A 26,732-nucleotide genomic window follows, 5' to 3' on the forward strand; every position below is an offset into this window, starting at 1 on the left:
TGATTTATAAGACCAGTATATACAATTGTATTTAATAAAATAATACAATGCAATATACAATGCTTGTATAAATAAATTTAGCATAAATAGAAATAGCCTTATATAACTCATTCTTATATAACTCACACATATATATTATATATATATAATTGCACATTGATCACGGCACAAAAATATCTCCTCATTTTAACTTTTAACTTTCTCCCCAATTGGAACGTTTTTTTTTTTTTCTCCCCCTAATTAAAACTACAATATCACAAATTGAATCTCCTATTTTCCGAGTTCTAAAATATTGTTTGCCAGGGGATTTAATTATTGTTAAAAAGAAAATAAATGGTATCAAATGGTAACTAGCCGACGCATGGAAAAAGGCGCCTATAAAAATAAAGCTTTTATGAAATTAAATAATACCTTCCAAGCTTAAAACTCGCTTTTCGACAATCATGCTTTTCTATCAACAGTCTTGTCAACTGGAATGTTTAATTTTTTTTAAAGAAATCCACATGTCATTTTGGAACGTCTTCGGGAAGAGTTGATCTGAAAAATCAAATTTTATTAAATACACACAATGATCGTTTCAATTTGTCCTCAAAACCATACCATCGAGGATTATCTTCATCATCACATTTCAACAGTTTCTCTCCCAATTCCTTTTCAACTTCGCGATAACCTATCAGCTTAAGATTGTCTATGAAAGCTTTTTGTACGGCGATTCTTAAATCCTGTAAAGTTGATCGCTAAGGAATTTTTAAAAACAATTTTATTTTATTTAGTTTCATTTTTTGTAAGCCTTAAAAAAAAGGATATTGTTTATTTTCACTCCAAAATGTATGCAGGACATGAGGAGCAGGAAGGCCTGAGGCATTCGGCGCTGATTGTAAGAGATCTGTATAGCCAACTCGAACTGCATCTGCGATAGTTGGACCAATACAGCTGAAAACTTTAAGAACCAATTATTAAAACGTTGACACCTCATCGGTGAAAAAAATCCTTACGCTGTCACCCTGTGTCAGAAGGTGCTCAGAAAACTTGCTCATGATTTCTAGAGTTTCAGCAGGCGGAAGGATTGATTTGGCCAGCCAGACAGCAGAATCCCACATGCCGTACGAAACCAAATATTTACAACCAATGAGACCTTTACCGATCAAGCAAAGCAGCTGAACACCTTGAAAATAAAAATAATAATTTAATTAACACAATTATACCTACAAATATTTTCAGAAAATGTTTTTTTCTTTCTTTGTTTAGTCTTGTTACTTCCAGATTTGTTGGTAGTTCTTGGTGAATTATCATTTTGTGAATTAAACTTAAATAGAGTGGCAGTGGATTTTTCTAGATCCAGTCGTAAAAAATACTTATTTGAAAATATTTTTTATTGATTAAAGTATAAATCGTTAAATTACCTTCCCAAACTTTCCCGTTTGCGATCAAATTTGTTGCAACCAATTTAATGGTACTTTGAGCAGCTCCAGTTTGTTGGATTGTTGCTACAAGGCAAGCTCTGAAAACAAGTTTAAATATCAATTTTAAGTTTTGAAATGACCAAAAATTCAAAAATTTACTTCATGGCGTCGCTATAATAATTAGGATTGTCAATGTCTGTTTCCAAGAGGAGTTGGACGGCCCGGTCTGTTTCTCCGAGCAAAATCAACTTCTCGACGACTTTCTGTGTGTATCTATAATCGCCTCGCTTCCACTCGTGAAGACTCACCCTTTCTAACTGCCTCAACTATTTAACAAACAAAAATCTCAATCCTTTTTCATTATTTTATCTAAAAAAAAAAAAAAAAAAAAAACTGATTTGTTTATAATTTTCAGAATTTGACCTGGTATGAATATGAATCCATTAAATAGTCAAAGCACGTGTCGAGAGGCTCGATGTTGTTTATTTCATTGATGTTTTTAACGTTGGCCATTTCTTCATTTTTATTCATTTCCTGTTTGTTTTCACTGGATAATTGAAAATAAAAATAAATAATCTGTTGAGTAAGTAGAGTTTGCACATTTTTTTTAACCTTAGTTTTCTTGCAGCGTAAACTTGTAAGTAATGCAATGCAACAGCCCATAAATCGATTTCCTGCCTGTCCCCGAGCAGCCTGGCTAATCTTAAGCACTTTTCAGCAATGTTGAGATTTGGGAAATCTGAACCGATATCCAACAACGACAAAAATGTATTTATTCCTACAACAAAAATACATTCAAAAGTAAAACATTTAAAAAATTTATCAAGAATATAATTACATACTTGGAATGTATTCTGAAGAGATTCCTTCGTAGAAGTTGAAGCTTTCATAATTCGGCTGATCCTTCCATTGCTGAAGGCACAGAAGGAACTGCATGCTTTTTATGATTTTTGGCGGGAACAATGTCGGACTGCAAATTTCATCTGAAAATTCATTTTATTTTTGAAAATTATGTTTTCTTTGATAATTATCGTTGGTGGAACCTTTATGCCTGTAAGCCCAGGTCTGCGAAGCTGAGGAAATTAAATATGTGTCCAGTATTCTTATGGAACCATCCTCCATGGCAACTACGGGAAACTCAGAGTTTGCCCAGTCCACGTCGATTATCTTCGGACTGTCCTTGCTCAACTTGAAACTCGCTACTTTCTGGCTTGGATTAGCCTAAAAATATGTTCGCTTAAGTAATCGCATTTTTGTTTGTTTATAAAAAAAAAAGCTTACAGATTTGTCATCGATTATCTTGATTATCTCAAAACCATCGGAAAAGAAAACAAGAAGCTTCATGTTGAATTTGCCAGGTGCGAAACGAATGTACCGGATGGGACCACGGTTCATCGGTACATTCTTAGCCTGGCGTGTTTTCAAGTCCCATATTCTCAAAACACCCTCTATGTCTGCCCTGACCAGCTGATTCGATTTAAAAGCAATTGATATTATCGGCATGGAATTAACCTGAAAAAAATATACAATTTAATTTTTAATTTAATTTTTGAATAGGAAGAATAAAACTAACGGCTGGTATTTTGATTCCATCCTTGATCCCATCAGCATTCACGGCAAAATGGTACAGCTGACTTTCATTGTCAGAAATAACAAGATGTTCTTTTACCTGAGGAAGACCTGTAAAAAGAAGTATTTTTTCTCTTTAATCTAATTTCTCTGAGTTGATTCAATGTTTACTCATAAACTAAAGAATTGATAATTTTAATTCGCCTAACACCAGATACTTTTCGTGAAGTATTAAATGAATTCCATAATGGATTTTGCTTTGTATGGAGTTTGGTGGTGCCCATTTTGAAAATTTAATTGTCTAGGATTAACATAATAAAGTTACTAGGAGGTAATTGAATTAGTAATTAACTTAAAGTTACTAGGAGATAAATGAATGACCATTGAGATAAATAAAATTTGAACTGTTTTTGTTTTTTCAAACAACAAACTCTACAAGAAAAGTGTCCCAAGTAAAATCTTCGGTAAAAAAAAGTCATAGAATTTAATTCCGTATGCAAAATACTTTTAAAAAATACTCAGCCTTGGGGAAGTGCCATAAAAAATTATGTAAAGACTAGTCCTATTTTTTTATTATTATTTACAAACAAAAGAAATAAAATGGGGTTAGTATAAGTAATCACCTGGTATACTAGTTAGGAATCATTTTTTATTAAAAAATAAATAGCAGTAAATAGAAGTAAATAAAAAATGTTGATATTTATTGTGATCTCATATCATCAACATCCTAAACAGAATAGTACATCCACTGCTATATCAGAGTACAGTTGATTTCTGAATGAGTGGATGCTTTTAGCTTAAGCTACCTCACAATATTTGTGCACTATTAAGCTGACAAGAAAAGTGACAATTAGCCGAGCAAGGAGAGCACTGAATATTCTTATTCACCGAGCACCCGTCCTCACTAGTCAGGATTCAGCGCACCTTTGCTCGGCATTTGGCCAAATACGCATGTCTGGAGCCACCTTAAGGTGAACATATGAAATGTGTGATACATCATCGCTTAAAAAAAATATGGGTACTTCATTCTGGGCAGTTCCTCTGCCTCTAATAAAGTCTTTCTAACTTTCGTATTCATTAGTTTGCCAAAAGATTGTTAAAAATAACATGAAAATATTTTAAAGTAAAAAGCTGACAACACACGAGATTAACATTATGTTAATTTATTTTTAGACTCATTTTTGAGGTAAATAAGTTGTGAATATTTATGTGTAATTTGACATTTTATTTAATTATAAAAGTACCTGAATTTGTTTCTACTTCCTTTTTCGCCTGGACTGATTTTGAGCTGTAAATTGGTGACCATTCCTGAAAATTATTTAAAGAACAAATTAAAACTGCTTTTTACCTTGCAGTTTAGTCAATTCTGATCATCCTGCCTATCCTCAAGGTTTTGGTATGTCAGGCATTTAAGCATTTTACCATGTTCAGTGGTTTGTATTTTGCTAAATGACTCAATCCATTTTTGATAACAGCAAAATGTCAAAATGAAGGACCAAAAAAGCAAGCATAGATGGATAAGGATGATCAGAGATTATAAAACTACATTTATCACTATACATCAACAAGTCTCAGATTTTGTGCTATTAACTTGACATACCAGAGCTACGACTGTGGGAAACTTTTTTGTCATCGTCCTTAGTAAAGTCAAAGTTGATAGATCCCACAATTCAAACGGTCCGGAATTAATCGCAATCACAAAATATTTACTGAAAAAGAAAATACACCATTGTAAAACTTTTACCTTGGCCTAATACTTTTACTAGAAATGATCAGACTTGCAGCCGATTACAGAAAAAAATGATTTGCAAATAAAACAAGTCTCATCATATCACAAAAAACAAAATTACCTTAGTGGGGAAACCCTGACTAGATTGATAGGATTTTCATTGGACTTGTCTGTCCTAAATGGAATAGAATACCCAGTACAGATGTCTGTCAGGAACAGCTCATTTTTAACTTTTCTTCCATCAGAGTATGCGTAAGTTATCAGGCTGGTGAGATCCGTCCATGCGAGACCTCTCACTGGATAATTATGCAAGGCGAATTCTTTGTGAACGGTCCCTATAGATAGATTGTATATGTAAACATAACCAGTAGTCGTGCCCACAGCTAAAAATGGTATGTGATCGTCTTTGTTTTTGTTGGTCCTCGGAGGGCACATCTTGATTATCGTTATGTTCCCGTTTATGTTGGAAAGAACTGCCATGGATAGTAAACGGAAGTTCGAGTTGTCCTTGATCAAAATAGAATTATGATAAAATTATTAGTTAATAAAATTATAATTACTTACAGGGGTTTTTGGAGTGATCAGTTCGGTGATTGTTCTTGAAATGTTGTTGTTCCTGGGAGAAGCTTGTTCGAGTTCAAGAAAAATGATCTTACCAGAGCTTAAGAAGAGTGCTGAGTCAATGTGAAAATAATAAAGTATCAATGACTGAAAGGCTGACTTAGTCATTTAAAAGTCTCTTACCAATGTGTTTTTCACTAGAAGGATTCACAGATATCCCAAGGACTTTGTTGCTTTTCATTTGCCTCACTATTTCACTCTGGCACTTGTTTTCATAACAGACAAACATCTCAGTCGAATACGAGCCAAAATCTAATGAAAATCATATAATTTATTCGATTGGCAAAATGAAAAATATTTTGTAAACATTAAAATTACCCAATTTGGGACTCTCGGCAGCCGCGTCCATAGGTGATTTTGAAAGGGCTTGATGGTTCTTCTTTCTGATTTTGACACTTACACTTCCAGATTCGTGGAGGCAGTAGAGAACATCTCTCTGTCGGGCTGAATAAACCTGAAAATAACTTCGTAAATTTCATGGATAACAAAAACTGAAAGTTGATGTACCTGAATCAAAGGAGGCATGGTTCTCTCAACAGGGATGATGCCAATCATCTGGTTGATTTGAAGATCGATTAGAAGGATGTCTCTTGGGTACAACAAAAGCAAATGATGCCTCATTGATTTATGATATGAAAGTTGTAAACATTCTGATATAGTCATCGCTTCGTCTGATCTGATAATTGATATAAAAAAATATTAATAATGTTATTAATTAAACTTAATTCCTAAAACTCACTTTGGCTTTGTTTCACCAACTACAAGGCCCTTCATCAGTTTTTTCAATCTGTCCCTCCCTTTAATTACATCATCGGTCAAGGGTTCAGGGTGCGATATGTAAAACTTGCGACCATTTGACGCTGGTATTTTTCCAACTTGAAAATCGTCGATGAACAAAACGCAATCCGGGCACAGGACTGGAAAAGGAAAAATCAAAACCCTTAAATGGAAGTTTGAGTTAAGAAAACTCACATGCTATTTTCGTCCGGTCAAAAGGGTCGAAGCTAAAGCTGAGAAGTGAATCGGTGAAATTTTTCTTCCAAATCTTCGTCTGCTTTTTAACATCCCATATTATGAGAAAGTACGGCGAGTGAAGGGCAGCCGCAATCAAATCATTCTCGCATCCAGGAACCCACTCCAAACCTAAAATTTGAAATATAGTAAATATAAAAAAAAATAATAATAAATATCATGTATCACAGAACATCATAGATGTAGGCTTATAGTAATAAACCTTAGTTGATAATACAATAAGTTTATAAATTGTGTGAAATAGCATAAAATGTATAAAGGTTATATGAAAGGCCAGCCCTTGACATTAAAATGTTAATTGAATCAATTTATCCACCCTGATTTTTTTTCTATGTTGTGCTTCTTTACCCGTTTCATAACAATTATCATTTGGACATTTTAGATCAGAAATCAAAATGTTAAAATATTTAGAGTTAAACACTACAATTTTAAAATGTCATTCATTCTTCATAATTTGTAATTTAATATTACTTATTACCAATTACAGGCTTATTTCCGTCTTGCATTGCACCGAGTACAGTTGGAAGGGATATGTCCCAGTGGACAACATGGCCAGATGCATCCGATGTAATAAGCTGTATTAACGGGCTGGAGTCGTTTCTCACGTCTACATACGGTACCCAGAGGATCTAAAATGTGAAAAAATTGTAGAAATTTTTTTTTTAATGTATCAAGTTTTTTTATTACCTTTTTTACAACAGACTTGTGAAACTCTAATGTCTGCACAACTTGAACTGTCTTGGTGTCGACAACAAACACTGTGCAATTTGCCGCGTACGCCAAAAGCCCCTGACCATTCCTTAATAATAAAATCGTAACATTAATTACATAAAATATGCAATATTTTTTTAAATTTTGTTTGTCTGAGTGTGTTTTGTATGTCAGGTTTCATCAAACATATCCAGTTAACCAAACCAGTGAGGATAAGGAGACCAGGAATATCGAATATGACTAAACTATAACAACACTCTCAACTCTCAACACGACACACAAGGATGGCACAATTACACAGAAGACAAACACTTTGAGTGAGTAGAAATACTTTGTTTGAATATAAAATATATTTTGCATTGTATAAATTCACTTATCCACATCCTAAATGTATTTGTTAAATGTAAACATTGTTTGTAAATCCCAGGCCCTGAAGATGATCTCAATAAAAGATTGAAACGTTGGCACGATAAAGAAAGTGTTTTTCTGAAACCTACATCACTCCCGACCGCATCTCACAATATCTGAATAACTAAACTATAAGTTCATCACTCCACAAACCCAAAAACAATATTTTCCTAAAATTAAGAAACTTTCACAGTAAATGATTAGGTTTAATTAGCTATATAATATATAATTTATTATTAAAAGTTAAAAAAATCTGTAAAAACTGTTAAATTGTTAATAAGTAAATATCTGAGGAGAGTCAAGCTTCAACCATCATCAGTTATTTTTAGCCTCTTTCATTTTGCAAGTGATGACTTCGATCAACAAATATTAATGTAATGATTAAGAAAAATAATAAAAAAATTAGCTGATTTAGTTTAGAATATTAGAAGCAACTTTTAGTACATAAACTGAAAATATCAAAAGTAACTTTTAGCATATAAATGTAGCAGAAGCAACTTTTAGCATATAAATTGCAAATATCAAAAGTAACTTTTAGCATACAAATTAATATCAGAAGCAACATTTAGCATATAAATGACAAATATCAAAAGTAACTTTAAGCATATAAATGGACCATATCAGAAGCAATTTGTAGCATACTTATGGCAATAGCAGAAGTTACTTTTAGCATCTTAATAGCTAGTATCAAAAGCATTTTAAGCATATATTTTGCTGGTATCTAAAGTAACTTATCACATATAATTGGCTGTTACCATAAGCAACATTTAGCATATAAATGGATAATATTAGAAGCATCATATGAATGGCAAAAACAAAAGTAATTTTTTGTTAATTATATCAGAAGGGATTTGTAGCATAAAATTGCAATAGCAGAAGTAACTTTTAGCGTCTTAATAGTTGGTATCAGAAGTGTCTTTAAGCATATATTTTGCTGGTATGTAAAGTAACTTATCGCATATTATTGGCTGTTACCAAAAGTAATTTTTATCATCTTAATAACAATATCTTAAGTAACTTTAAATATACCTTTTGTATCAAAACCAACTTATTTGCCTGTTATCAGATGCGACATTTAGCATATAAATGGATATCAGAAACAGCATATAAATGGCAATAGCAGAAATAATTTTTAGCATGTTAATAATAATATTTTCAGCAACATTAAATATATATTTTGTTGGTATCAAAACCAATTTATTTGGCTGTTATCAGATGCGACATTTAGCATATAAATAGATAATATCATAAGCAACTTGGAGCATATAAATGGCAATAATAGAAGTCATTTAGCATATAGATGATAATATATTAAGCAACTTTAAAACTATATTTTACTGCCTTCAAAAGCAACTTTTAGCATATATTGTTGGTATCAAAAGCAACATTTCGCATATAAATGGTTAACGTGAGAAGCAACTTTTAGCAAATCGCTGGTATCAGAAACAAACTTTAGCATTTATTCAGGTGTCATCCAAAGCAACTCGTAGCTTATAATTGGTCGGTTTCAACCTTTACCATATAATTTGGCTCATACCAAAAGGCACATTTAACATTAATTAGCTGATAACAAAATTCACTTTGACCAAAAATTCAGCTGTTAGGAGAATAAACATTACCACATATTTGCCTGGCAAGAGAAGCTGTTCAGCATAAAGAAGGTATCAGATTACAGGAATTATTGGATCTTTTATCACTACAAAGAGCACCTATCAAAGTATCAAGGAACTATTTTGTATTTATTTTGATTCTATGCAACCAGATGAGATTTATATTTTCATTTGATCCATTATATTTAGTGGTCTGATTGACCAAATTATTTCTTTCAATTAATTATTCTTTGTATGTAAGGTCTTGGTTGAAATGAAAAAATTAGTGCTATGAGCAGGATTCGAACCCACGACCTTCGGCTCATTTCAACCAAGACCTTGCATACTAAGAATAATTAATTGAATGAAGTAATTCGATCAATCAGACCACTAAATATAATGGATTTAATAAGTAAAACAAAATATAACTTCACAAACAGCTCTCCGTGGCCACTTCATATGTCGCCGAGAATCGAATCCTGATTACACATTTGAAAAATGGCAAAAAGGATGGAAAATTCGAAAGGTTGTAGGTTGAGATGAGGAGTTGGTGTCCGAGTGGATCGAAGTCACGATAGCTCAAGTAGTAGAGCAACGGCATATTTAGTCGGAGGTCAGGGGTTCAAATCCTGCTCGTGACACTGACTTTTTCATTTCAACCAAGACCTTACATACAAAGAATAATTAATTGAAATTTTGATTTGAATTAACTTCTTATGTCTTTGATGATTTAAGAGGAAAGAACAGGTCTGTTTGTAGGAAGAATTTATGCGATGTTGGTATCAAATCGGCACTGTCAACACGACACACAAGAATGACACATCTACATGGAAAGCAAACACTTTGAGCCCTGAAGGTGATCTCAATAAAGATCGAAATGGCATGATAAAGAAAATATATTTCTAAAACCTACATCACACCAGACCGCACCTCACGATCTCCAAATAATCATTGGCTAATGGTCACTAAACACCACACATTGGTATCAAAATTTAGTGATTATTAAAAAATACTCTTAATTAAAAACAAAAAACAAAAGTATGTAACATGTAAGCGGATGTTGGACGGACGTTAGCTTTATTTCCATCCTTTGAGTTAAATGGAAGTTGGTGTGTTTTGCCTCGGCTGTCAAACCACCATAGTCAGGTGGTTCCTTCGACATCCGAGATGCCACGTACGCTCTCTGACAGCTACGGGGGCTTAACTCGCCCAGTTTTCATCCGTCCTTACCATTGGACCGCGCCTTTGTTCTGCAGAGAGGCGGTCCCGTTGACAGTCCTCGGCACGATCGGGTGGTGCGAGACGTTCTTCAGGCTGGATTCGGCGTCCTCGGCCGAGTCGACCGAAGGCTGGGGCCCGCTGCTGGCAGTGTCCACGAGGGATTCATCCCCCTTGTCCACTTCCTTTTCCATCAGCAGGACCAAAAGACGGCCTCACGCCCAAATCACGATTGATACACGTCGCCTGTCCGGCTCGACTTCATCCGATGAAGTTCACTTCAACTTTTGACAAGTCCGATCCAAGAGTCTGACTAACCGTTTACAAAACGAAGAGGAGTCTTTCCCTCCTTCCTCTCACTCAACGATCGATATACAAAAATCTAAACAAACTAATAATAATGTGTAGAGATTAGTGACCGTTAATCGATAGTTATTCAGATATCGTGAGATGCGGTCGGGTAATAATAATACTAATAATAATAACATTGCCTAAATACCACACAACTACAATAATAATAATAATTCAATTAATTATTCTTTTTATGTAAGATGTCTTTTTGGTTGGGATAAAAAAGTTAGTGTCAGGAGTGGGATTCGAACCTACAACCTTCGGCTCAATACGCCGAAGACTTTACGTGAAATTACGATAGCTCAGCAGCGAATTGAGCCGTAGGTCGTTGGTTCGAATCCCGCTATGACACTAACTTTTTCATCTCAACCAAAAGACATTACATAAAAAGAATAATTAATTGAAACAATTAACATGATCAATTAGGGCACTAAATATAAGTAGATTAATAAATAATGATAATAATATATTTTAAGGAATTAATCAAATTTATGAAAAAATGGGATGAGTTGGGTGGGAAGTTGGTGTTCGAGTGGATCAAAGTCACAATAGCTCAAGTGGTAGAGCAGCGAAGTATTTAGCTGAAGGTCGTGGGTTCGAATCCCGCCATATATAGATTAATAAGTATATATTTTTATGCATGTTGTTATGTATATATTGTTATATATCATATTAAACACTTTCCAATTTTATTGTATTAGAAAAGTTGGAGGTGAGTATTTTGTTTAACTTCTTTAAAAAATAGTCCCTACTAAAAAATTGGAAACAACAAACCGCAAGTAGGAACTATCTTTTAAAGAAGTATAAATTTTATTAAGTTTAAAGTTTTACTATTATTGGTGGTGTTGTCAGCCAGTCATCATTACAATGTATAAACAAAATTTAAAATGGTAGATTTTCTTATCAATTTGAAAAACGAAATTAAATAAGTTAGGGGGTATCGGTGGCACAACGGTCAAGGTAAAGGTCCCGGGTTCAAATCCAGTGGACCTGCATTTCAAGATGGAATATGACTAACCTATAGGTTCATTCAACAAACCCAAAAACAATATTATCTTAAAATTATAAAACTTTCATTGTAAATAAATATGTTTTAATTAGCTTTATTATTGAATATTCAATTTTCAATATATAACATATAATTTATTATTAAAAGGTAAAAACTGTATAAACTGTTAAATTGTTAATAAGTAAATATCCGAGGAGTCAATTCAGCAATGCTTCAACCATGATCAGTTAATTTTAGCCTCTTTGTCATTGCGAGTGTTGACTTCGAGCAATAAATATTCATGTTACAATTAAGAAAAATAATAAGAAATTGGCTGAATTGCTTATTCACAATTATTTAATGTAATGTATGACATTTTTAATGATTGTGAGGAAAGACGCTTGCTTTGTAGAGCAACTATTAGCAAATATTTGGCTGGCATTAGAAACCACTTTTAGTACATATATGTGCACGACAGTGTCATAAGCGGCTTTTAGCATATAAATTGCAAATATCAAAAGTAACTTTCAGCACACAAATTAATAATATCAGAAGCAAATTTTAGCATATAAATAGCTAATATCAAAGCAACATTAGCACATAAATGAGAAATATCAGAAGTAACTTTAAGCATATAAATTGCCAACATCAGAAGCAACTTTTAGCATATAAATGGCTAATATCAGAAACAATTGTTAATATAAAAAATATCAGAAGCAAAAAGCTGGTATCTAAAGCAACTTATTGCGTATATTTGGCTGTTACCAGAAGCAACATTTAGTATATAACTGGATAAATCACATTTGTCCTGCATTTGAACCCGACGTACTTACAAATGGGCTTTTTTTTTTTCAAAAACAATGGCACCCTGAGGGTTCATATATCCCCATAGTTGAAATGCCTTCGGGTAAAAAAGTGGCATCGCTCAGTTATGCCAGAGAATTTGCAGGAATTGATATACATGATGAAAATATTCCACAGCACTATAGTGTCTCAGAAGAGTTTCTTTGTTACATTTTGATATTTTTCCTCACCAGTCAAGGGTCTTTTTTACAATTTGGGTGCTAGGTGGAATCAATCCAAACTCACTTCTAATGTAGTGGTCTAGGGCGTTGAAAGGAAGGTGATGCAGTTGTTTAATGAAGCTTATCGGAAGTTTATTGATTTCTTCCATTGAATTAATGCCCATAGCTCAGCACCATAGAAATCAGGGGCATGCACTGCACTTCAATAAATGAATCCGCAAATAAAACTGTGCTATCTGTGAACAGAAGGCACAAGATGACATTGCAAGATCTCAAAAAAGAAACAAAATCAGACAAAAATATGGAAAACAGTAAGGGAGATAATAATTAGCAACAGTGATTGAGCTAAAGGCCATGGGTTCGAATCTGGCCTGTGACACAATTTTTTTCCTAAAAGAAAAAGTTGACACAACTTTTTCTTTTAGAAAAAAAATTGTGTCTTATTTAATTGAGTATATCATCGCAGATTAAACTTCCATCTTTTACTTCAGGAATTGAGTTTTTAAAAAGTAATCTGGATTTGAAATTAATTTAACTTATATATACTACACATGAAGTTTAATTTTGTAATCATTGCCTAGAATTCTGAAGATCAGTTGTCCAGTTTTTCATGAAGTTAATAAACTCTATTCTACAATATTTATTTAAAATAATATAATTTTGAAAAACTAATCATGTCTTGTGACCTTTTCTGACCAAACAATTTTGTCACGCTTCCAATAATAAAATTAAATGAGTACATGTTGACACAATCTTAACATTTTCAGACTGAATCATTAAAATAAAATTATATACAATATTATTTTTATTTTGTGTTTTTTAGATCAGTTGTTTAACAATTTATAAACCAGGATAAAATCTAGACAAAAAAAATTAAATAGGTGTAATTTGTAAATTAATTCCAATTAGCACAATCCTGTCTGTGATCATTAAAGGTATTGGTTTTGTACAAATTTTCACATTATTTAAACAGGTTTGGTAATCTATAAGCTAAACAAAAAATTAATCTTTACCAACAAATTATTATTTTTATTAATTTATTGGATTCGTGAGGAGTGGTCAAGGCTCTTTTATTTTATCTACGAGTTTCAGTTCCTTTTTTGCAACTGTTATCCCATTACAAGGAAATTTTTAGATATCTAAGGTTTTGGTAATGATTAATTTTGTGATTTTCAATTTCAAGATCCTCGATTTTTAATTTCATCTTCTTTTTTTTATAATTGCTTCCAGACTAAGCTTTGCCTTAAGTTCTCCTATTGTTGACTTGTGCTCCTTCACTTGACGCCTTAACATATCAATTTTATCCTCTTTGTTTGGTGACTCATCATCGTTATTGTTTTGCAAGCTTTCAGCTATTTCTTTCCACTTTTCTGTTTCTGTTCTTGGTTTGATCAACGATTCAGCAGTAAGGTGCAATTGCTGATTCAACTCATGTATATTGGTTTCTCGGGCCTGTACTCTTGAAACTCATTTTTCCATAAGCACAGAAACAGCTTTGAAATTGAAAATTGCTTGATGTTGGTGTTTGCAAGGCTGTCGCCTCTAACTGATTATTCTGATCAAGTAGCTTTTTTTATTCCTTGCTGTTTTCTTGAAGCATGAACTCACTCCTTTCTAACACTGTATTTCTGTTGGAATATTGCTTGAAGGCCTTTTGCAATTTCCTTCAGGATTTTTTTTTTTTTTACGCTTTAACAGCTTCGTTTGTTCCAATTTTTTCTTCAATCACAGACATGCCACTGTTTCTCCTTCTCTTCCATTCCTACTTTAAGTTTTCCAAGTTCCGTTCTATAATGTGTAAACTTTTCTTCCTGTTCTTTAATTTCTTTCAGTTCAACAGGTTCTTTTTTCAAAGCTTCAAAATGTCCATTCAATTTCTCCATGGTGCTTTTAATATCGCTAAAAAGTTCGGGTTTTTTTGCTTTCATTCAGTTCTTCTAAAACATTTTCTTTCTTAGACCTCATTTGCTCAATCACTGCATCAAGCATTTCCTTGTGTTTTTCTTAATCAAAATGTTTTATTAAATTTAATAAAATAAAATAATTTTATTAAATTATTTTTATTGTGTTATTGTAATGTAATAGTGATTGTTTTATATTTATGATTTTTTTTTATAGTTGGGATAATTTATATTTTTTTAGGATCTATAAATTTTTTTCGATTTTATTTTTTTAAATAATTGAAGAGGGGGTAATTAAAATGCCACGATGCAGCTAATCGTGTAACACAGCTCCTCGTTACTTCGTAACCGTGTAAACATCGTGTTACCAATCGGCCTGGAGGTTTTAGATTAAAACAAATTTATGATTTGTTCAAATTTATTGTTTTTCTATAGCTTTTAATAATATAATGTTGTAATTAAATAATTTTATATATGTGCGTATTTTTTTAATGGCTTAATATGTTAAATCTATGTGAATGTATTGATGATGCGTTAACTGTCTAAGGCTTTTTGCCAATTTTTATTTTAATATAAAAAATAAGAGTTACTTTTTCGAGTTTTTTTAGTGACATTTATGAGTTTTGTTAGAGAATAATAGTAGATATTTGTTAATTTGAAAGAGGTAGCAATCTGCCGTTCAGGCTTCAATTGCGAAGGCGAAGTGGTGCGTGTAAGGCTATCTTGACTCGACCGACTTGTCATCGTTCGCCGGTGCCTACGTAGATGTTTTTGTCGTAAATGTAAACACAACAAAATCCACAGACGGATATCCCCTTCATCGTCCCTTCCTTTTGTTTTTCCGAGTTTCGAAAAGTTTCGCGTTGACTGCGATGAAGAAAAACTCGACCTCGTTCTCGGGGTGGAAAAATCTTATTGTGTTCACTGTCCTACTCCTCTCCTGGCTCTGCGGCTTCGCCTCAAGACTCTTCGCCGTCATACGGTTCGAGAGCATCATCCATGAGTTCGACCCTTGGTGAGTACGTGGCCGGCGAGTCATTTCTCCCTTCCGCACGGATTTACCGGCCCATGATTCTTTCCAATCATTAAAAAAAAAACCCACAAAAGTTTAGTGCACTCGTGGCCCGATCTTCATTTGCTGATCTTCTTTTTCTTTAAAAAAATCAATCTCGATATCTATACTCATTAAAATACTTTCTCTTAAGCCTTTCAGAGTGAATTGTCCATAAGTCCATCCACAACGAAAAACCATGCTCATTGCACAAAATCACAATGTAAGCCACATTTCAAATCCTTTGCTGTTTGAAACAAAAAACAATCGGATTATTCACAGGAATGATTTATAAAATGTAATAACTATGAAATTATCATATTTGAAAGTTCCAGGTTGAGTGTAATTAGCAGATAAAACTTTTTTTTATCAATGTTTTACCGTTCAAGTTTGAAAGCATGGCAGAGGTCACTCGGCTTATCAGAGGTGATAAGTTTCGAACAAAATACCTTGCAACAACAGTTTTTACGAATAATCTGGATCTCGGTGAGGTCTAGGTGAAAAAAACAAATTCAATTATCTGCCAAGCTTTCGACATATTTTAACATCATCGGGGCAAAACAATCTTTAAGATTCCTACAAATTGACATAATTAAGTTTTTATTAGATGGTTTCAAATTTCTTTGAAGACTGACTCAGTCCTAACACTTCCACGGTGATCTTCATTTGCAGATCTTTTTCTATTAAAAATCAATCTTGATATCTATACTCATTAAAATGCTTTCTCTTGAGGCTTTCAGTGTAAATTGTCCATCAGTCCATCCATTACATTGAAAAACTATGCTCATTGTAACAAAATCACAATGTAATAAGCAATATTTCAAACCCATTGCTCAGTTGAGACAAAAAACAATTGGTTTATTCACAGCAATGATTTATAAAATGTAAATACTATGAAATTATCATCTTTGAAAGTTCCAGGTTGAGTGTAATTAGCAGATAAAACTTTTTTTATCAGTGTTTTAAACTGTTCAAGTTTGAAGGCAGAGGTCACCCGGCTTATCAGAGGTGATAAGTTTCGAATAAAATGCCTTGCAACAACAATTTTCACGAATAATCTTGATCTCTGGATAGTCTAGATAAGAAAAATTCCATTATCTGCTAAGCTTTAGACATATTTTGTTGATTAAGATATTTTGACATCTTTAAGATACCTACAAATCGACGTTTAAGTTTTTAGTGAATGGTTTCAAATTTCTTTGAAGACCGACTCAGTTCTAACACTGCCAAGGACTGACACTTATTAAACATTTTTTCAGACCATGCTGAGAGTGACGTTTAAGTTAAGATGAAAACTGCAGGCTTTATACTAAGTTGATTTTGGTCAGAAATGATCAAGTTTAAACGTGGCAGAGGTCAGACACGGTTTATCAGAGTTGGTCAGTTTTGACCGAAAAGTCACATTTTATGAATGAATTAGAAAATTCATAGACGACTGCACATGATGAAAACTGCAGAATTATGTGGTGGTTGTAATAAGTTGATTGATTCACTATTTTCTTCAAAACTGTTTTAAGTTTAAGCACATGGCAGAGTTCTGACTATCCCTACTAGAAATAATTGTTTAAACAAAATGCCAATTATGCGAGCAGGTTTAAATATTTTCAGGCCATACTGAACCTGAAATTTATATTTAGCTGAAAATTGGAGAATTGTATGCCTGTACTATTTTAGTAAATTCTAAAGCAGTAAATTCTAAAATAAATCAGTTGCGGCTTATCAGAGGTGATTAATTTCTAATAAATTATGATTATAATAATAAATTATTATTGTCTGAACTTTCCTGTCAATTGATAAAGTTCGAAAACAAAAAATAAAATACACCTTTTATAGTACGTTTGTCTATTTGGTTCAAAATTATTCGATGTTTAAAAATGTGACAGAGGCTGCTTATGAAAATTTATTAGATCGGAGGGGGGGAATGTGCAGCAGTCAGACTTGCCTTATCGTCACAATTTGTCTTGGACTGTCACATTGTATGAAGGTTGAAGGTTTGAAAATGTATTAGATTAAAAAAATTAATGTATGCCTGTAATTTGTAAAATTTATGCACAGTCTTGTTCAATTCGGGGATTTTTTTGCTATCAGAATTTTTCAATATTGATAAAATCTGAAAACTGTAGATATTGTGTTGCTTTAATCATTAATCCAATTAATTATTTTTTTTTATCTTTTGGTTTTTGGTTGAGATGAAAAATTAGCATCACGCGTGGGATTCAAACTCATGACCTTCGGCTCATCAATACACTGCTACTCTAACCACTTGAGCTGTCGTGACTAATTAATATGGTCAGTTATGACCACTAAGCAAATATGGATTAATTTAACCATTAAATTGATCAGTTTGATTGATTTGAGACTATTTTAAGCCATTCTAAAAGTGAAATTTATATTTAGAAGAAAATTGCAGATGTTATGAGGTTGTAGTAAGTTAATTGATTATTTTGTTCAAAAGTGACGCAAGGTTAAAAATATGGCAGAGGTCAAACTGCGTATCGGTGATCAGCTTGAAAAAATATATGGCACATTTTCCAGAAATTCATGAAATAAATTAAGCATATTTTAAGTTTAGCTAAAAGTGAAATTTATAATTAGAAGGAAAAAAAAGTGCAGTTTTAGATGCTGCAGTCAGTAATTTTATCGCTGTTTTGTTCAGAATAGATGCATGATAAAAGTTAAACGTGTGGCCGAGGTCAGACTACTTATCAGAGGGGATCATTTTAAAATAAAATGACACATTTTCCAGAAAATCGTTAAAATATTTAAACAAATTGTAAGCTTAGCTAAAAGTGAAATTTATAATTTGAAGAAAACCGCAGTTGTTTTAGGTTACATTAAATAATTTTATCTGCATTTTGTTCAAAACTGACACAACATTAAAAGCGTGGCAGAGGTCAGACTGCTTATCAGAGGTGATAATTTTAAAATAAAGTGATACGCTTTCCAGAAACTCATGAGTTGATTTGAGAATATTTTAAGCCTTGCTAAAACTCAATAACTTGAGCACTTTTTTGTTCAAAACTGATCCAAGTTTAAAAACGTGGCAATGGTGTGACTGCTGATCGCATAAAGGGTTTGAGAATATTTTAGGCCACATTAAAAGTGGCATTTATGCTCAGAAGAAAACTGCAGCCATAATTGCTGTAATTAGTAGATTTAATATCTTGCTCAATATAACTGTGGAAATTGTGTGATTAATCTGTTAATTTATTAGTATTTTGTTCGAAACTGATTAAATTTTAAAAAGTGATAGATATCAGACTATGCTTATCAGAGATGATAAGTTTTTTGTAAGTCATGCAATTATTAAAATTCCTCGTTTATTGAAAAGCTAAAATAGAAATTGTGTGGGTCATAATTTGTCATGTTATCACTATTTCCTATAATATGGTCTACGATTCAACATTTTATGGTTTTGAAAATTTATTGGCGATATTAAAACGGAGAATTTGAAAAACAGCGTTTAAGGTAGAATTTAATACATTAAAGTTTAATGAGTGGTTTTATATTCACTGATTGACTGATTAAGTTAGTTTGAGTCAATTTGATCAAAATGATACATTCTATAAGCCAATTAAACAATTTATGGGTCACACTAATTTGGATTCTAGCATAAATAGAAAATTAAATTTTACATTGAGCATTATAGTAATTATGAAATTATTTAGTGATGTTTAAGCTTTCATTTCTAGCAGTTGTACTATGACAATATGCAAGTTTGATCAAAACTGAGAAACTGAACTTCAAAAGTTTCAAAATTCTGAAAGTTCAAAGAGACTTATGAAGATGTGATTACATTTAATAGAAAGTATGATAGTTGCACAAAATGAAATTAGGTTGTAGTGAATTTTATAAATTATGAACAAACTTGTCAAGTCAGATTATTTATGGGGAATTTGAGCTGACCTCTTCAAAAAATAGGCATTAGAGTGGGTCTGCTGTATTTAATTAATAATTTTATCAAAATTATTTCTCTTCAGAAACACAACATTGGTTGGAAAATTATTTTTCTTTTAGCAAAGTTAATTTGTATAATTTTTCCCTGTTGTTTGGAGGTTGATGAACCTGAAATTTGTCAAAACATGGATCAACCGAATGAGAAAAGGTGGACCAAAATGATTGGTAATGACCAAATTTCAAAATTAGATCACTGGCCATGAAAGCTTATCAAAGTTGAGCAGTTTATAGTGGAGGATGATTGTCATCAAAAATGAAATTAAGTTAATGTCTAGCAATGAATTCTGGATAAAAATTAAAATGAATTTTGTCTAAGTTTAAGACGGTAATTTGAAAAAACTTCAGCAGTTATACAATAAAAATTATCAGGGATTATCAGTTTTGATAAAAATTGGTCACTGTTTTCAAATTAAGTTTGAACGGTCGAGTTAGTAGATAGCTAATTATTGTCACTTGTGCTTTTGTTAGTTTAAGAGATAAAAAAGTTGAATTTCTACCAATCTACATTTCAAATAAACAGATTGTGATTTGAAAATAAGCACTTGTCTTGGAGAAAATCTGACCTCTGTTGGGCAGGAAGAAGAGTCTTATTAGAGATGATGAGATTAAATTGATTGGTCCAGTAGTGAATAATATGAAAGGCCTGAGCTTAATAAACATATCGTTTTAAGCCAAAAGAAAAATATAGACAAATTTGATCCCTCTTTGTGTGTCTCATTGACCATGTGGCACTGAGAAACATGATTGCAGGCTATTCAACTTAACTTTATCATTTTACATGAACACAGCAATATTTAACCGATACTAGCAAGAAAGTATATATCTAAAGATAAGAAAATCAATTTTGGAAGTTTGTACATTTTTCAGAAATACTTCACTAAATGTTGGAAATATAATAACTATCAGAATTTGGTATTCCTAGCCAATATGAACTTTACATCGGTTGAAGAGCTTTTGTTTGTAAAATATTGAAGGGACTCTTTTTGATATTGGGTTATATTCAAGAAATATAAAATTGTGAGATATTTTACTGAGGTATGTGATGTGATGAATGTGTAGTTTGGTTTCTTGCTTCTGCATTTCAGACGCATTTTGGCAGCAAAAATACACAGACTCTGTGCTTCTCATGCCAGGGGATATCTCCCTAAGAGGTTTATAATGAAATAAATGTTCCAGTTTGAAGAATGGTGCCCATGGCTTAAAATGTTTTATTTCCCAGCATACTGTCTTCATGCAGGGAAGGAACATTGTTGGGCCGAGTTGTTGGGTTGAAGGTGGTGGCACTCTTCTATTAACAAATTCAGTGGGAAGACACCACATCTGTGCTAAGGTGACGTGTGTTAGGGGTCCAACTCTCGAAGTCAGATTCTGAATATGACTCTGAAACTGTCGTAGTCTCCTACTCTCACTACTCAATTTAGACTCTAGACTTTAGAGACTATCCCAATCTCTGCCTAGACCCATCTTACATTCTGGCTCAGCCAAGAGCAGCTTTGGGGTAGAACCTGTGTTAACTCTTGAGTCCGTGCTCTTGGTCACACTGTGTATGTGACCTTGGGTGGGGACACCTAGGATGTAATGGCAGTTTATTTGGCTGTGGATGAGAGCTTAGACCCAGGGCCAATATAGGCCTCGGGTGCATACAATAGTTATTTAAAATGTTTCCCAAATTTGCTTCAAACATTATTTCGAATGTAAACTTCCAGTTTATAATTAATTTTAATGCATAAATGTTAATGTTTTAAACTTAGGTTCAACTACAGAGCTACGGCTTATATGGTTGAGCATGGCTTTTACAACTTCCTCAACTGGTTTGACGAACGGGCGTGGTACCCGCTTGGCAGGATTGTCGGGGGCACTGTCTACCCAGGGCTTATGATAACCTCTGGGAGCATACATTACATACTCCACCTGCTAAACATACCAGTCCATATAAGGGACATATGCGTCTTTTTAGCCCCCGTTTTCAGGTAAGAGTAATCTTATTGAATATAATAATTCATAAATAAATTATTCGATTTTGCAGCGGTCTTACGGCGATTTCGACGTATCTCTTGACGAAAGAGTTGTGGAGCGTTGGGGCTGGCCTGTTAGCAGCATACTTCATTGCGATTGTACCAGGTTATATAAGCAGGTCTGTAGCTGGCAGCTATGACAATGAAGGCATTGCCATTTTCGCCCTGCAATTCACCTACTACCTTTGGGCAAGTTTTTATTTTATTGTTATATATGCCAGTTTAAATAGTCAAACTCAATAAATTTTTAATTTAATTCAATATTTAGGTGAAATCAGTAAAGACTGGATCAGTGTACTGGGCTGCTTTGACAGCACTTTCTTATTTTTATATGGTGAGTGTGTTAAGAAACCTTTAATTTAATTTTTTTAAAGAAATAAATATACAAGTTGATTACTAATTTAATATAATAATAAATTTAATAATGATAAATGAAACCCCATCAGTTTAGAACTAATAAGTAATGTTAGTTTTACTTTAATCTCAGTTAGTTTTTATATCCAATGTTGTCTCAATATCTTCTGATTTGAATAATAACTCATAATTACATAGCCAAGTGTAGTGATATTATAATAATATTTTGCTAAGGCATCATTTAAGAATTTTGAGTTGTTTAATTTTTGTTTAAACAAATTTTTAATAAGAAATGAAGAAAATTAGAAACCATCTTAAAAGCAGGTTTTTGTTAAAAATTGAACATCTAATTTGCAGTTTAAGCTGAACATATATAGATAAAAGGGAACAGATATGACAGGAAGGACGAAAAAAGATTTTTGTTGTTGGTATTTTGAAACCTTTGATTAGCTATATAATAATAAAATTTTTTTAAAGTGATATTTCATATTTGTTCATAAAATGCAGGCTTATTAATTGAATTGAAATGTTAATTTTGTTTTGTATTTTAGGTTTCAGCATGGGGTGGTTACGTTTTTATTATAAATTTGATACCGCTTCATGTATTTGTACTGCTTTTAATGGGGCGCTACTCAAGCCGCCTTTTTACAAGCTACACGACGTTCTGCATACTTGGGCTTTTATTCAGTATGCAGATCCCTTTTGTTGGGTTCCAGCCGATTAGGACTAGCGAACACATGGCTGCGCTTGGTAACTATAAAACAAAACTAAGAAACTTATAATCTCAAATTGATAAAATTTCCTTGTAGGTGTTTTTGTACTGATAATTGCGATTGCTGCGTTGAAACACATCCAGACTGTGCTTTCGAGGTCTGAGTTTAAATATTTTTTCTTAGTCGCGAGTGGCATATCAGGGGCGGTTGTTTTCTTCAGTGTCGTAATTTTGACTTACGCTGGAGTTATTGCTCCTTGGAGCGGAAGGTATTTGTATTTTACACCGGGCAATTGGATACTTTGCTTTTTCAGTCTTAAATAATTTGTTTATTTGTAGATTTTATTCACTCTGGGATACAGGGTATGCTAAAATTCATATTCCGATCATCGCTTCGGTTTCTGAGCATCAGCCTACTACTTGGTTCTCATTTTTCTTTGACCTACATATTCTAGTCACAACATTCCCAGTCGGTTTATGGTATTGCATTAAAGATCTAAACGATGAGAGAGTTTTTGGTCAGTATCCATTATAAATTGTAATAAATAAAAAAAATACTAAAAGTAATTTTTTTAAAATAGTTATATTGTACGCAATAAGCGCTGTTTATTTTGCTGGTGTTATGGTCCGTCTCATGCTCACGCTGACACCTGTCGTGTGCATTCTGAGCGCCATAGCTTTTTCAAAACTGCTCGACATTTTTCTGAAAGATGAGGACAATCCGTCTGGAGGGGAAAGCGACAGTGAACATGAAACGTCACCTTCTAAAACGCTTTATGATAAGGTATTTCAAAATATTTCAGTTACAAATTAAATCTTTGTGTTATTTAAATTCTTGTGTTTTCGTTGACAGGCTGGTAAATTACGGAAGATGAAGCATGAACAGATCAAAGAATCAGAAGGCCTTGGCCCAAATGTTAGAAGTTTTGTCATCGTTGGTACAATCGCATTGTTACTCATGTTTGCAGTTCACTGCACGTGGGTCACAAGCAATGCATACTCAAGTCCAAGCATTGTTCTTTCATCATATTCTCAGGATGGGTAAATTTATCCCTTCAAATATTTTACAATTATACACTGATGTGTTTCTAAAAAAACAAAAAGTCAAAAGTTAATATTTTCAAACAGACAGATTATTTGAAATCTCAAGACTTGATTTTTTTAAAAAAAAGCTCTTCCTTACAGTTGAATTAAAACATGTTGAGATTTAAATAATAATAAAATTCTAATCGTAGAGATACTTATGTTGTTTTGTGTTTAGATCAAGGCAGATTTTGGACGATTTCCGAGAAGCTTACTACTGGCTTTCACAGAATACGGACAGCGATGCTCGAGTGATGAGTTGGTGGGATTATGGCTATCAGATAGCCGGAATGGCTAATAGGACGACTCTGGTCGACAACAATACTTGGAACAACTCCCACATTGCATTGGTGAGTAATTTGCACATATTGAATCGGTCTGAACTGCTAGTTTTCGTTGTATGCAGGTTGGCAAAGCCATGTCATCGACTGAACCGTTGGCGTATGAAATTATGAAATCTTTGGATGTTGATTACGTCCTTGTGATTTTTGGAGGGGTAATCGGCTATTCCGGAGATGACATCAACAAATTTCTTTGGATGGTGAGAATCGCCGAGGGCGAACATCCAAAAGACATTCGTGTAAGTAAGCCATCAAGATTTCTTAAAAGAAATTTAAGGTTTTTATCTTAAATAATTTATTTAATTACAGGAAAATGACTACTTTACTAGTAAAGGAGAATTCAGAGTGGATGCTGAAGGCTCTCCTGTGCTTTTGAATTGCCTTATGTACAAATTAAGTTACTACAGATTTGGCGAACTTCAAGTAATTCATTAAATTCATTTGGATTATTTATGTTATGAATTAATTTTATGTAATTTAATTTTTTTTATTTTATTTTAGCTGGATTTCCGAGGTCCTCCAGGGTTTGATAGAACTAGAAATGTTGTTATAGGAAATAAAAATTTTGACCTCACATACTTAGAAGAAGCTTATACTACAGAGCACTGGCTGGTTAGGATATACAGGTGAATTGTTTATTAAATAAAATAATTTAAAAAAAATTATGTGACATCTTTTTTTTTTTATTTTGCACATTTTTAGAGTGAAGAAAGAAAATGAATTTAACCGTCCTAGACTTCAGACTTCATCAAGAAAAATTAAAAGAACAGATATGTTTATATCAAAAAAGGTATGATTTAACATAAAGTGGAATAATCAAAAACAATCATACTAAAAAACTGTTGTATTTTTTTTTTTTCAGACAACAAAGAGAAAGAAAGGATTGATCAAAAGCAGGCCGGTCGTAGTGAAAGGAAAGAAAGTCGTTAAATCTTAGTGGAGTTTTTTTTAGTATAATTGTGCCCTGGTTTTGTGAGACAGAATTCACAAAAAAAAAAAAAAGTTAAAACTACATAAAACTTTAAAAATGAATAAACACAAACAACAATCCGCACTCGAACAGAGTGCAGAATAAGTTGCCTCAATGAAATTTTGATAACATTGTAAAAAAATTATGTTTGTCATCTAAAAATTATTAGCATTTTTTACTGTAAAAATAACCGATTTTGTTAATTAGCACAATAAAGATTTACAACATTTAGCAATTGGACATGTGATTTTGTTAAAATGTTTTACAGTGTGATCTCACTGATTTTTATTATTATTAAATTTTTTTGTTTAATGTAAGAATTTCTTTATAAAGTTGATTTTGATTTATCACAAATTGTCCATAAAAACAAACTCCTTTCTTCCTTAAATTGAAGTTTTCAGTTTATTATTTATTCTTATTGCAAATAGTTTTTTTTTGTGAATGCACAGCTTGTGTGAGTGGATTTACAGAATGTGATGTGAATGGTGAAGGAACAGTTTATACAAACATTGTAAATTTAATTGAAATAATAAAATAATATATTTACTATGTAAGTATTAATTATGGTTCTTTTAATAATTGAGAGTTTAAAGGATTATCAACAAATCCCCCAACCCAATATATAATATTTAATGTGCGAGTGGTTATCTCTTCATGCCATTGGTCGCACATGAGATTTTCTCCTCTCACACCTTTTTTTAGATCGCTAATGTTAAAATATTGTGTTAGGGTTTTTTTTTTATGATGTATTATTATAGAAAAAATTAAGGGGGACTGCAGAGACAGAGTAGTTAGGGCGTCTGACTCGTATTTGCCAAGAACCCAGGTTCTAATCCTGGCAAAACTTTTTTAATTGATACTGGTATGAAAAATGGGGAAAAAACTGGTTCGACCCTTCGACTGTGACCCTCAAGAGGTAGTTGGAAGTTAAGCACTCCTGTTTGTCTGGAATGACCTTACATTGATAAGCTCTCCTTTCAATTTTTTTTAACTTGTGTTTCTGAAATAAATTTCTGTTTATTGTTGCAACTAATATTCAACAATGATAAAAAAATCATCAATGATCTCTGACTAACTGAATAAATTGATTGTATTTCATCTACACAATCCACTTTGCCCTTAGTCATATTGTAAAATGTAATGAAATCCTGTTTTGTTTGTCTACCAGTTTCTTCATAAAGTTTTTCATTATCAAGAAAGGTGGAATAGATAACATTTTTCTTTTTTGTTCCTTTTGGCCTGGCAAATGATAGGAGCAATTTATATTTCTCCTCTGAGCACCAATAATTTTTGTTCTTTGTTGTAGCAATTAATTTAATGAATAATACATTTTTAAAAGGGTGGCACTCTCTCTTAGTAAAATGGTTGATCCTGTGATGAAAGAATATCTCATAGAAACAGAATAATGTTGTTTAGACAATGTTTTATTTTGTTGTTTTTAAATAAATATCTTAAGATTTTCTATCTAGCAACCTGTGATTTCAAAAACAGTGAGTGCCTGTTTTCTGTAAGTTTGAAACACCGTAAATTTAAACAGTTATAGAATAAAAATTATTTCAAGTTAGGTCAAAACTTTATGCTTAAGCTGGTAGTGAAAAAGGCATATCTGAGTTAAAAAATTTTGGTCAAAAGTAGATAAATATTTTTATCATGAGATCCAACATCAACTGAACATTGGCCTTAAGACGAGGATAATCAAAGACA

At 32.6% G+C, this 26,732-nt stretch overlaps 2 protein-coding genes across 2 annotated transcripts; one reads left to right on the forward strand and one right to left on the reverse strand.

The window, feature by feature from the left end:
• LOC106669814 (WD repeat-containing protein 11-like) lies at positions 1 to 10,606 on the reverse strand. The gene is made up of 24 exons (XM_014399569.2): positions 10,293 to 10,606; positions 7,042 to 7,153; positions 6,833 to 6,983; positions 6,295 to 6,465; positions 6,062 to 6,239; positions 5,830 to 5,998; positions 5,641 to 5,776; positions 5,446 to 5,574; positions 5,266 to 5,375; positions 4,823 to 5,208; positions 4,573 to 4,681; positions 4,217 to 4,280; positions 2,977 to 3,083; positions 2,685 to 2,915; positions 2,447 to 2,624; positions 2,246 to 2,386; positions 2,016 to 2,181; positions 1,827 to 1,950; positions 1,563 to 1,729; positions 1,404 to 1,501; positions 996 to 1,165; positions 808 to 940; positions 601 to 724; positions 1 to 537 (listed from the first exon to the last, which is right to left on the reverse strand). Coding segments are annotated over exons 1-24 (3,537 nt in total). The 5' UTR covers positions 10,475 to 10,606; the 3' UTR covers positions 1 to 536.
• A 4,629-nt stretch (positions 10,607 to 15,235) lies between these two features.
• LOC106669873 (dolichyl-diphosphooligosaccharide--protein glycosyltransferase subunit STT3B) lies at positions 15,236 to 25,259 on the forward strand. Its single transcript, XM_014399702.2, has 15 exons — positions 15,236 to 15,560; positions 21,305 to 21,523; positions 21,580 to 21,757; positions 21,837 to 21,902; positions 22,474 to 22,672; positions 22,732 to 22,903; positions 22,974 to 23,152; positions 23,216 to 23,418; positions 23,488 to 23,675; positions 23,896 to 24,067; positions 24,124 to 24,297; positions 24,368 to 24,481; positions 24,560 to 24,684; positions 24,761 to 24,848; positions 24,921 to 25,259. The coding sequence occupies exons 1-15, from the start codon at positions 15,418 to 15,420 to the stop codon at positions 24,993 to 24,995; spliced, it is 2,295 nt and encodes a 764-aa protein (XP_014255188.1). The 5' UTR covers positions 15,236 to 15,417; the 3' UTR covers positions 24,996 to 25,259.
• The last annotated feature ends 1,473 nt before the right edge of the window (positions 25,260 to 26,732 follow it).

Source organism: Cimex lectularius, unplaced genomic scaffold, assembly GCF_000648675.2.
Source record: "Cimex lectularius strain Harlan isolate CLEC.00 unplaced genomic scaffold, Clec_2.1 scaffold156, whole genome shotgun sequence".
Classification (NCBI taxonomy): domain Eukaryota; kingdom Metazoa; phylum Arthropoda; class Insecta; order Hemiptera; family Cimicidae; genus Cimex; species Cimex lectularius.